The sequence below is a fragment of the Cuculus canorus genome, chromosome 1, assembly GCF_017976375.1.
Source record: "Cuculus canorus isolate bCucCan1 chromosome 1, bCucCan1.pri, whole genome shotgun sequence".
NCBI lineage: Eukaryota > Metazoa > Chordata > Aves > Cuculiformes > Cuculidae > Cuculus > Cuculus canorus.
The window spans coordinates 22,175,351-22,188,429 of NC_071401.1; the positions used below are offsets into that span (position 1 = coordinate 22,175,351).

The 13,079-nt window shown below is 41.1% G+C and overlaps 1 protein-coding gene across 5 annotated transcripts in view; it reads left to right on the forward strand.

The window, feature by feature from the left end:
* The window catches only part of PAN3 (poly(A) specific ribonuclease subunit PAN3), an 84,113-nt gene that overhangs the window by 58,809 nt on the left and 12,225 nt on the right, over positions 1-13,079 (forward strand). For all 5 annotated transcript variants that reach the window (XM_054066954.1, XM_054066915.1, XM_054066946.1 and 2 more), the window contains 2 exons: positions 3,573-3,738; positions 4,179-4,266. In XM_054066954.1, coding sequence (XP_053922929.1) covers positions 3,573-3,738; positions 4,179-4,266 — 254 coding nt within the window. The remainder of the gene's footprint in view (positions 1-3,572; positions 3,739-4,178; positions 4,267-13,079) is intronic.

The window sequence follows — 13,079 nt, forward strand, 5'->3', positions numbered from 1 at the left end:
GGCATTTCCTTTGTCCTGATGAGTTTTTGTGGTTGGCAGAGATAGAGATAGTATGCCTTTGGTATGTCCTTTGATCCCTTTATTAAAAATGCTCTGAGTAATTAAATGTTGGTGTATATGCTGTTAATAGTAGTTTTCAGCACCACAAATTCTGCTTTTCAACAAACCAATACTTTCCAGTGAAGATAGACAAGTTTCCTAGAGCATGTTTTCCTTTGGACACAGTAGTAGCAGTATGCAGTGCACAAAAAATGGACTTCACAACTGACTTTACAGTTTTTGCGTCCCAATCACTGAATGTTTTTTCATAGACTACCTCTTCCATTGAAAAAGAAATAAGTTGTATATGTTAGACTGTGATGAGGAGAGAGAATATATCAACATGATGTTGAGGGCAAAATAGGTGACTGGTAATTATCCTAAAATACCTTTGTCAAAAACTGCATCTTTTTGAAAGTAAATCCAAGTTTTCAATTTCTTCAAATTTTGTACAAAATGTAGTGCTGCACTAGTAGTTCAGAACCTTCCTGTGTATTGAAAACTGAGAAACATAAAACCGAAGCCCAGGTTTCCCTGGAGAAGGGGGAGAAATAAGGCTACTGCCTTTAGTTTAGTTTATTTTCAGTACTTTAACTCGTGAACACTACACAAACTCTTAATGATTCACAGTTCTCAAGAAGACTGTAAAAGACAGGTTTTCAGGATCGAGAGGTTCAAATAGTGAGCCGCTAAATTTTTAAAATTTGGCTTCATTACATTCATTTCGTAACTGTCTGATGTGAATTGCTCCTTGTTAACATGCTTTCTGGCAGCATTCCTGATGATGTAAAACAGGTCTTACTGCTGGTGATCCCAGCTCTTCCTCGCCACCCTAGGACCATCCTTGGCTTTTTCCTTGCTCTGGTGAACTGAATTTCATTTAAATGCTTCTTAAAGAAAAAGTATGCAGATACCCCCCAGTGAAAAGGGGACATTTCTTGCTTTGTGGAGAACATCATAGCACAGAACTTGAAAATTAATAAATAAATAATGCTGACAATGACTTATTTTAACACAGGAAGAAAAATTAATGGATAACCTGTGTTTCTGCAGTGGCAGTCCCTTAATTTTTAATCTTCTCCATTAATATTTGTGTTCTGCATCTTGGAGAAATGAAAGTAGTGGGAGAAGTGGTGAGTCTGTCCTGCAGTAGGTAGGAAGGACATAGTCTGAAATTTTGTATATTGTAGCTGTGGATTCAACCTCTGGTGGGAAGCCTTTTTCAAATCAACCATGAAACCTCTAAAATACCAATTTGGGGAGTATCATAATTCTCATAATTTTTGTAACGTTTTCTTATATTTTTGTGGTGTTTTCCACTGTGTTCAGCACCTTTTGGAAAGCTCTCAAGTGCGTGTTTTGCCCGAAGAGTGAACTTTTGGGTCTTGTCTCCTTGGGTGCTTGCTCAATTGCCATCTGTGGCAGGCCTGATGGGCCTTCATGGGACATACTTCAATATTGCAGCAAACTGAATTGCTTTTAATCTTACTTGCTTTAAACAGACGGATATGTAAGAGTGTTTCAAAACTGATTCTTCCAGTGTTTTAGCTTGTACGTTTAGCGTACATCAGTGTGGGGTGCAGCCAGCCAGTCTGAAAGTGGCCGACTAGAGTCCACTGTACCCTTATGTGAGACTTTCCTGTATTAAAACAATGGTACTTGATTGAGGTTTTCTAACAGAGGGGGATAAGCTGTGTGGAACTCCGATCTTTTGGCTCTTCAGTATGTGTCAAGTATTCTTTTGGTTACATTGCCTTTATGTGGAATTCAAAGAGCAAGTGCTGTTGTTTTTAAATTGTCTGCAGAAAAATAGCCCCCAATTTCTGGATTTTCGCTCTTTTTGGGGTATTATAACACTTCTGTTCCGGATATATTTATTTCATACAGATGTAATTGTCTTACAGTGTTCTTACACATTCCTGTTAAACGTATCACACATGTTGCTGTTTACCAATATAAAGTGTATTCTATAGCAAGTAGTAACTAGAGAAAGAGCCTCTACTAATAAAGGAGGTGATATCAGTTATTTTATATCATTGTAATTTTTGTCATACAGAGGAGAGTCATGAGGGGAAAAAGTTTGCTGTGTGAGACTTCTGGTATGCTGGTTTGTGGGAAGTGATTTGCATAATGATTCATCAAGAGGCCAGAGAAAACGAAGAGTATCTCATATATATTCAGCCTTCAATAGACATGCCAGGCTTGTTGCTATTTAAAGGAGTCAGTGTCTTGATCTTTATAATCTAAACCAAAGCACCTTAAACCTGAAGAACAAAGTGAAGTTTAGAAACAAACAAAAGCTCAGAAGTGAAAGCTGGGAACTTCTGCAAAGTAAAATTTCTAAGTAAAAATTTTTCAGTAGTGTGTTTCATTTTTTAACTCTGACATATGTGTGTTTGTATGTACACAGACAAGCGTGCACACAAAACCATATTTTGAGCAAGTGCACAGATTTTGATAAGCTTATGTAGGGAGAGGGAAAAAAAATGCAACCAGTAAAAAAAGCCAAGAAACAAATGTTTAGAGAGTGTAGTTATTTTGCAACTGAATTGAATGCTTACATAATTTTACTGAACTCCGATGCTATTGCTAGTCTCAAAAATGGTGAAATTGCTACTGAAGCAACCTCATGAAATGCCTATCATTTTTCTAAAATTGAGATGTGCTGTCTTACTTGAGTGTAGTTTCTTCTTAATTCAACTTTGTGCCATGTGAACAGCTTTTTATTATATGCGTCTTATGGAAAAATAACATTTATTATCTAGATCTTATTTTTTTCATCTCAAGTTCAGTGTTACTCAAAGAATTTGCAGTGTAGATTTTGGGTGTGTTTTTGCAAACTTTTTTTACTTTGGAAAGCAGGACTACAAATCCAGTAAGAAGCAGAGTGATGCATTGTGTTCATATGGCCCATTGAACATAGCTCGTGCAATGATGACTTGCCTGGAAGCAGGGTCACAGCAGAATACACATGAAGTTCTGTTCAGTGATGTTTAGACAACAAATCTTCCAGTCCGGTTTGCCCATGTAATTTGAAACTAGCTTGTTACTTTTTATTTTGTCTTATCAGATGACAGAGAATGTTTAATTTGTAAGCCTTCCTACGATAAGGAGATAAAATGGCACCTGTTGCAGCTATTGTGGTACATGCTCATTATTCGGAACACTGCCATTTTTATTTCTGAAGTACTTTACCTAATTTGATTCATCACCCACTTTCAGCAATTCTTAACCGGTGCTTTTGTAGTCATTATTAATCCTAAACTTTAAAAGTCGGGCTACTTTTCCTGAAAGTGAGAGCGAAAATAATTCCCATTGAATTATCAGCATTTTAAATTGCAGTGTCCTTCCAAAAAAATCCCAACCCAAACAAAAAAACCCACCCCAACCATTAAAGCACAATACTTATGTCTTTTAAGGCCAGTTAAGAGTTGAATGAAATGAGTATGTGAATTACTTGAATAATTCAAAATGTACTAACTTTAATTTTAAGTAGTAGCCTTTTGTTGATGCTTAAAACATTTTGCTTCTAGGTCAGCATGATGGACCTTTGCCACGGCAGCATGCTGGATTGCTTCCAGAGTCTTTGATATGGGCATATATCGTGCAGCTCAGCTCTGCATTACGGACCATTCATACAGCAGGACTGGCGTGCCGAGTTATGGATCCAACAAAGATTCTAGTAACAGGCAAAACAAGGTAACGAAAGCATTTGTTCTCACTGTGATACTGTGATCTGTATTGATGGTAGCTGCTGACCACTGTGCACCTGTTACAGAAATAGCACAAGTCTAACTAGAAAGCTCTGTTGCTTTCAGATGGCATGAGACAGTGTGGTAAAGCATGCAAATTATTTTTAAAATTATTTTTAAACATATTTTGAGAAGACTTAGGCATTATCCTCTAAGAGCTGTTCAGATCATGACTGACAGTTTAGAAATTTATTAATTTGTTTGTAAACTGAAGGCTGTCTGATGCCTCTTATCAAATAGTAGTGTTAGTATTTTCTGCTTCATAACAGTTTGTTGGATACTGATTACTTTTTCGTCATGTCAAAGCATCAATGAATGCTACAGGAAAAATCGAGTAACCAACATAATTTAATGACACTTTTTCCTTCTGTCTTCTTGTTTCTAAAGGTTACGAGTTAATTGTGTTGGAATCTTTGACGTTTTAACATTCGACAACAGTCAAAATAATCCACTGGCATTAATGGCTCAGTTTCAGGTAAGACAACAGTGCCATATTTAAGGCTCTTGACTTGGTACAGGGAATACTGAAACCCAATGTTATTCCTCTTGGAAGACAAGTATTTTAATTAAACTGTAGTACAGTATATCTGTCTCTAAATAACTGTTTTTTCATTCCTTATCTGATCTTGGTTCTGCCATGTTAGTCAAATTTATTGTGATCTAGAAATGTAAACGTTCATTTTATAATCTTCTGCTTCTGAAATTTCAAACTCACCAAGTAGGTTGAACGGCTAACAAATTTAAATCAGAAATGGCTGGAAGTACACATTTCTAAAGAAAAGAGAAGAAAAACATTACATTTAATATTAGAGGAGATAAATAATAGGTCAGTAACAGTTTTTGCTGTGTTCTTTTTTGTTATTTTAACAAAAATAAGTGTTGAATACCTGTTCACAGACGACTAAGAGCTCTTTTAAATAACTGCACTTAGGCCTTCTCCTCACTCCTAAAAGGTTCTAGTGTATCTTTATTTTAGGCTCCTATTTTTTCTGTGCTCTCCTGACGTTCTCTGAAGTGTGGAATCTGCATAATTCCTGAATTAAGAAGAATTCCTTTAGACTTAACAAAAACTGTTCCACAGTCATCTGGAGCATCACTGTGTACAGGAGAGCCTCTTTCCCTAACTTCCCCTCAGGGTAAAGTATATTGCTTCAGCAGTCATCACATACCCTGTCTGTACTGGGAGTGAAAGGCTAGGGATTTGGATTTAATTTATTTTCATTAATTCAGCTTATTCACTTTGAGAAAATGGCTTATTCAGAGTCTAGTAATAAATGAAATGTTTGAACTTTGGCCAGGCAGAAACTACCTTATTGGAGACCATATCTTAGAACGTAACAATCTTCTTTTTTTTTTTTTTTCTTTTTGTACTTAGAGTAGTACATCAAAGGATTCCCTGTCCCCCCAGCTTACATATTAATTGGCTTTTGGTAATAACTTGGTGGAAAACAACTGGCAGAAGATAGGAGTACTTGCAAGTGAGGGATTCCATGCCTAAAAACATAATGAGATTTTTTTTTTGTCAATCTAAATATTTCTTTAAATTAATTGCAGCTGGGAAAGAGATCCTCCCGAGATAGTATGTCATTCAAGTAATTTTAAATCAAAACATTTAGTGTGCTTAAAGGCACAAATCTAATAATACTTGCAAGTACATGAATATTTCAAAAGCGTTTACCACCATAGCAGCCCAACATTTGGCAGCTAACTTGCTTGGTAATGCCTGGTTTTGTTTAGGGGGGATGTTTTTGCATGATTTATACATTGTTAGTATCTAAATTGTTCAAGTATCACCGCTAAACCAGAGAAGAAGTATTCTTAAATGCGTAGTTCGGAAGGTCTAAACTGGAGTTAGAAAATACAGTATTGCCTTCTTTCTTATCACTTCCTCTAGAAGGGCTAGGCTTTTACTGTCCATTTTGTTCTTTCAGACATTCTGGACTGAGTTAATTCCTTGAAATTCAGGAGTCATTTATCACCCTCTACCTTTGTTTGCCCTAGCAAGATAAAATTGCAAAATAACAGCTGCTGCTTGTCCTTTTTCCTCTCGATCCATGACCCAGTTCCTGAATTCCTTCGGGATTCCTGTGACTGTTAAAAATGTAGGTTATCTGTTGGTTTACTGCCCAGCTAATATGCATTTCCTTGTTGCTGTCTTCAACAGAGGAAGATATTTTTGTTAGCGTTTGTCACTTTCTGGCTATTTCCCATTGTTAATATAGATGGGAAAGAGTTTGGCCGGAACAGTAAGGGACTGTGTAAAAGGAATGCAGTTGTTCTTTACTATCTGTGTTAAACACATTAATTTGTATGATTATTTAAGACTTAAAGGCAGCAATAACGGAAGCTAAAAAGTAGCAAATGAAAATGTGAATGGCTGTTTGCATTGAAAATGAGGTGTTAAACCTACATAAATTTCAGCACATCACTTCACACCCTGCAGTCCATAAGTCTTGAGTCAGTCGATTACGAGATACAGATGGGAAAACTGTAAATAGAATCATAGAATGACTAGGTTGGAAGGGACCCACTGGGTCATCGAGTCCAACCATTCCTAACACTCCCTAAACCATGCCCCTCAGCACCTCGTCTGCCCGTCCATTAAACACCTCCAGGGAAGGGGACTCAACTATCTCCCTGGGCAGCCTCTGCCAGTGCCTAGTGACCCTTTCCGTGAAAATTTTTTTCCTGATGTCCAGCCTGAACCTCCCCTGGCAGAGCTTCAGGCCATTCCCCCTTGTCCTGTCCCCTGTCACTTGGGAGAAGAGGCCAGCTCCCTCCTCTCCACAACCTCCTTTCAGGTAATTGTAGAGAGCAATACGGGCTCCCCTCAGCCTCTTCTTCTCCAGGCTAAACAACCCCAGCTCTCTTAGCCTCTCCTGATCAGACTTGTTCTCCAGTCCCTCACCAGCTTCGTTGTTCTTCTCTGGACACGCTCCAGAGCCTCAACATCCTTCTTGTGGTGAGGGGCCCAGAGAAGTGAACACAGTACTCAAGGTGCGGTCTCACCAGTGCCGAGTACAGAGGGAGAATAACCTCCCTGGACCTGCTGGTCAGGCTGTTTCTGATACAAGCCAAGATGCCATTGTCCTTCTTGGCCACCTGGGCACACTGCTGGCTCATGTTCAGTTGGCTGTCAGCCAACACCTGCAGGTCCTTCTCCTCTAGGCAGCTTTCTAGTCAGACTTCTCCTAGTCTGTAGCACTGCATAGGGTTGTTATGCCCCAAGTGCAGGACCTGGCATTTGGCCTTGTTGAAACTCATGCCATTTGCCTCAGCCCAGTGGTCCATCCTTTTCAGATCCCTTTGCATAGCCTCCCTACCGTCCATCAGATCCACACTTCCACCCAGCTTAGTGTCATCTGCAAACTTGCTGAGGGTGCACTCAATGCCTTCATCCAGGTCATTGATAAAGACATTGAACAGAGCTGGACCCAGTACCGAGCCCTGAGGAACCCTGCTTGTAACTGGCCTCCAGCTGGAGTTAACTCCATTGACCACCATTCTCTGGGCCCGGCCATCCAACCAGTTTTCAACCCAGGAGAGTGTGCGCCTGTCCAGGCCAGAGGCTGACAGTTTCTGAATCAGAATGGTGTGAGAAACTGTGTCAAAGGCTTTACTGAAGTCCAAGAAGACTACATCCACAGCCTTTCCCTGTGTAGTTGAGTCATTTTGTCATAGAAGGCAATCAGGTTAGTTTGGCAAGACCTGCCTTTCATGAACCTGTGTTGACTGGGCCTGATCACCTGGTTCTCTTGCATGTGCTTCATGATAGCACTCAAGATCACCTGTTCCATGACTTTCTCTGACACTGAGGTCAGACTGACAGGCCTGTAGTTCCCTGGATCCTCCCTGCAACCATTCTTTTAGATGGGCACAGCGTTAGCCAGCCTCCAGTCCAGTGGAACTTGCCCAGTCAGCCAGGACCGCTGGAAGATGATGGAAAGGGGTTTGGAAAGGACATCCGCTAGCTCCTTTAATACTCTTGGGTGGATCCCATCCAGCCCCATAGACTTGTGGGTGTCTAGCTGGGCAAGCAAGTCTCTAATGACCTTCTCTTGGATCATGGGAGCCTCATTCTGCTCTTCTAACTCCTGGGTTTGTACACAGGGGGAACAACTTCCCTTACTATTAAAGACTGAGGCAAAGAAGGCATTAAGTACCTCAGCCTCGTCTTCATTCCTTGTCACTGTTGTTCCTTCTGCATCCAATAGGGTCTGAATATTCTCCCTAGTCCTCCTTTTCTTGTTAATGTATTTGTAGAAAGATTTTTTTTTATCATTTTTCACAGACTTAGCCTGTTTGATTTCTAGTTGGGCCTCAGCCCTCTCCCTGCACGATCTCACTTTCTCCCTGTAGTCTACCCAAGACGCCTGTCCCTTCTTCCAAAGGTCATAGACATTCCTCTTCTTTTTGATATCTCTCAAGATCTCCCTACTCAACCAAGCTGTTTTTTTCCCCTGCCGGCTCCTTTTCTGGAACATGGGGATGGCTTGCTCCTGAGCTGCTAGGATTTCATTTTTGAAGAGCGCCCAGCAGTCGTGGGCTCCCTTGTCCTTGAGGACTGTTTCCCGTGGGACTTTGCTAACCAGCCTTCTGAACAGTCCAAAGTCTGCCCTCTGGAAGTTTAATGTGACTGTTTTGCTAATCCCCTTCTTCATCTCATCTAGAACTGAAAACCCTATAATCTCATGATCGCTTTGTCCCAGGCGTCCTCCAATCGTCACATCCCCCACAAGGTCTTCTCTGTTCACAAACAGCAGGTCCATGAGGGCACTTCACCCTTGTCAACTCACTCACCAGTTGTGTGAGGAAGTTGTCTTCCACACACTTCAGGAAGCTCCTAGACTGCTTCCTTTCTGCTGTATTGTACTTCTAGCGGGTATCAGGAAGATTGAAGTCTCCCACGAGGACAAGAGGTAGTGATCTAGAGACTATCCCCAGCTGTTTATAGAAGAGCTCATCAGCTGCTTCTCCTTGGCTGGGTGGTCTGTAGCAGACTCCCATCACAATATCTGCCTTCTTGTGGGCTCCTCTGTTTTTAACCTTCAGGCAATCGTTCCCTTCCTCACTGTAATTGAGCTCTAGGGTATCAAAGCACTCTAACATAGAGGGCTACGCCACCTCCTCTCCTACCCTTCCTGTCCCGCCTGAAGAGTTTATACCCCCCCATGGCTACACTCCAGCTATACGTTTCCGTGATGGCAATGTAGTCACCTTGCCCTACAACAGCTTCCAAGTCCTTCTTCTTACTGCCCATGCTGCGTGCATTGGTGTAAATGCACTTTAGCTGGGCTGGCAAACCTTCAGCCCTCATAAAGGGAATAGACTTCATTCCCAGTTGACCGGTCTTTGGAATAACTAACTCCACAGTGCCAGTTTCATCCTTAGGGTCCCCAGGTATAATCGCCCCTGCTTGCTCTGAGGTGATGTACTGGCGGTCCTCTCCAGCACGCCATCTCTCAGTTACTGGAGTCCTGCTTCCAGGCTCACTCCTGACTAGCCTGGTCTCATCCCCTTCCCCCTTCACATCTAGTTTAAAGCTCTATTTAAGAGCCTAGCTAGATTTTTAGTAAGGACTTTAGTCCACCTAGGAGACAAGCATGTCCCATCCCTATTAAGAAAGCCTGGGGTGGTGGGTCACCCCATGATCAAAGAACCCAAAGCCTTTCTCCTCACACCAGGCTCAGAGCCAGGCATTAATCAGCTGTTTCTCTTTGACCTCCTGCTTCTCATTCCTTAGCATTGGAATGGAGCTAAACACTGCTTGTGCCCCAGAGCCCTCCAACGTTCTCCCTAGAGTTCTAAAATCTCTCTTGATGGCTTTCAGCTTTCTGCACTGTAAGTCGTCATTGCCTATTTGAAATGCTACTAGAGGGTAGTAATCTGTCTCTTTCACCAAGGAAGGTAGTTTTCTAGTAACATTGTTCACTGATGCCCCTGGTAAGCAGCAGGACCTCCCTGTGGAGCGTGTCAGGTCTGCAGATGGGTTCCTCCGTCCCTTTTAGAAGGGAATCCCCTAAGGCGATCACTCTCCTCTTCTTATTTACTGAGGATGTTTTTATGGTCATCGGAGGATGGCGCAGCCTAGAGAATGTTTCTAGGCTGTGGGAGCCATCTTCTTCATCCTTAGGGATGGGTGCCAGTGCTTCGTATTTATTCCTCAAGTGGATCTGGGGGTTTGTCGTCTGGGTGGGGGGAGCAGGTTTCCTGCGCCGGGCAGGAACTTGCTGGCATTCCCCATCTCTTGTTCCCCCATCCTTACAGTTTGCAGGTGGGAGTTGCTTAGCCGCACTACTCTAGCAACCTGCTGATTTTGTGAGAGGGTGCTGCTCCAGTGATCTATGTCCCTCTCACATTCCCTGATGGTCCTTAGTCTATTCACCTCCTCCCTTAGCTCTACCACCATGCGAAGTAGTTCCCCTATCGAGCACAGCTTCCACAAGTGGAGCCAGTGCCAGAGGCGTGAGCTAGTGTAGGAGGAGGGCACTGCCTACAGCCTAGGGTCTGGGTAGCTGCATGGACCCACTGAGACTCTGTGTGAGTGGCAACATCTATCCTGCTCACCGCAGCATTCGGAGCGGTTTGAATCTTCTGCTGGGTTGCCTCCATGGTCCACAGTCCTTTATGGCCGGCCTTCAGCCCCTCTCTGCGCCATCCCTGCTCGAACTGCCGCTCCAACTGCCCCGTTACACTAACGTGCCGTGGTCTTCTTAGCCGTGTGGTATAGGAAACAATGAAAGGTTTAATAAATATTTCTGTGGAAATTTTCTTTGGAATAAAATGGTGAGTCCTTTCCATGTGAAATTAAGAGAAAACATAAGTGTTATTGATTTTAGGAGGGCTATAAGGTTACATTAGCTCAAAGTAAATATTTTTAATTTAGCAAACAAAAAAAAAAACCCCTCTCACCTCCCCAAATCTAAAGAAATGAGTTAAAGAAGCATCTGAATTATTAATGTTGACTTTAAAAAAAAATAAATAATCAAATAATCTTGGAACTTGGACTTCTAAGTGAAATTCCAGAACTTAAAAGGATAAGTGAATCCACAGAATTTTAGAGTGAATGAGCTGATATTGATCCAAGCAAAACAGTGGAACAGGATAAACAAAAAAGTAATGTCAGTTTCAAAGAGTTTATGGAAAATGGATCTTGTTAAAAATAAGATGTATTCGACTGACTTGCTTGTCTGGCTGATAAAGCCAGGTGTCTAAAACACTGAGGTATCTCAAGGGCATTTGGCATAGTAGGACATACCTTTTTAACATTTTAATAATACGCAGAAGGGAAAGGGGACCTCTACGATTAACTTTCAAATATGTCAGTGTGCAATTTAAAATTCATTTGACAACAGGAAGACATTAATGAAGAGGGCTGTTTCTGAATATATCTCCTGGTTTTTAGTCAAATGCTATTTAATATTTCTATCAATGAACTAGATGACGGTGATAAAATATCTACTAGCAAAGCTTTCAGAAAATAAAAAGATGAATTTTGTGCAGGCTACAGCTGTGAATTGAATTGCTAATTAAATGGTCGTTAGTTGCATGCAAGGTATGTTTTTTAACAAAAGGCAGCTGGTACTTAAAAGATGTAAAGCTTTTCCTTGAAGTTGAGAATCGGCTTAGTATGACTACAGTCACTGTTGATAGCTACCATAGCAAAAGTCTTCTGGCAGGTCTGTGGCAAAAGAAAATGTGACTTATTAGGTATGTGTAAAGCACGATACAGAGTATCACAGGGAAGTAGTCCTACCTAATGTGTGATGTTCTTGTGTTCTTCTAACCTTCTCTGCCTACAAGCAGGAAGAGCTGAATCTGTTGACTTTTTCAGAGGGGAGGTTAGGTGTACGTGGATTTCTTCCTTGTAGAAAAGATGGTGTACTCCAGCTTCTGGAAAGTTGTGTATCTTGTCTGCATGGATAGCTCGTCAGTGGATAGTGATATAGTTTGTCAGACCCCTTCTAAAATCTGACTTCCATAAATCCTGATATCCATTCCCTTATTCTATCGGACACAGGATAAAAAAAAATCCGCCTGTATTTATGCACTTGTTATACTTCAGGCATTGGTCATTGTAATAACATTTTCTTGCAGGATTTCAGCTGTCAGTGAATAGTGAGGTACCTCCAGAGAACAATTCATTTTGCTCAATCTGAATTGTCTTGCAGCAATACAGATATCTTGAATGGATCAGACTCAACTGAATCACTTGAATTTTAAGATCATAAGATTAGTGGGGTGAATTCAAGCCACTTTTGCAATTAAAACAATTTAAGCATTGAATGTAATTTGAATTGTGCATGTTTGAGGCTGCTAAGTATGTGGTATTATCTCTGCCAGTTTTCCTGTTAGATAATTTTTGTTTGTTTTGCAAATTATAAGGTTGCAAATCAGATCCTCAAAAAAACCCCAAGAGTTTGAAATTAGAATATCCTCGATGTTAATGTAGGCTCATTCTCAGCCGTTTTTAAAATAATGAGAATACCTATGTAAAGGAGGACTAAGTTTTCACAGGTTCTTGCTTGAAGTTGTAAGTTTTGTGCATATCAGTCAGGGTTGTGTGATGATAGAGAATTTATATAGTATACTTCCTTATGAATTATTTAAAGTTAGAGGTGTTAAGTGTATAGTAGGGGATGGCAGAAAGAAGGAAGGTCATCTTATGGTTAATACAATTACTTAGGTATTTCCAAGTCTTTTGGAGGAACGGGAAATAACAAAAATGTCATTGTGACAGATGTCGATATAGAGTCTGCGTTGGCAAGATTCCTCTGTTTATACTACTATGACAGTGTCCCCTGCTGCTCAAATTGACTACTTAGTAGTGGAAGCGGGTAGCTTCCCACCAACATGGAGTTATTTGCTCTGTTTCATTTCTCTTTGCCAAAGTACAAAGGAATGCTGATATTCAGGAATTCCTGGTTCCATAGGAGATAAAGTCTAGCAAACGCCACTCCCATCTCCTTCTCCACCACTTTGTCCTTATTTCTGTCTGACTTTCCGTATCCTGTTTCTATCTTTGTCGGCTACAAGAGCATCATACTTTTTAACTTCTGCCATATTGTGTATCCATATCTAAATTGTGCTGCTTTATCATGCTTGATATGGAAACAATAGTGACATCGAGAGACCTGGAAATGTGTTCTTTATTGGTCCCTCAACCAAATCCACCTGGGACATGTAGCTGCAGGGAAAGCTTTGCTCAGTTACTGCTGCTAGAGACAGCAAATGTAGTTACCTCTCTAGGCTTAAGAGCTGTGAGGCACTGTGGCAAGTTCACAATCA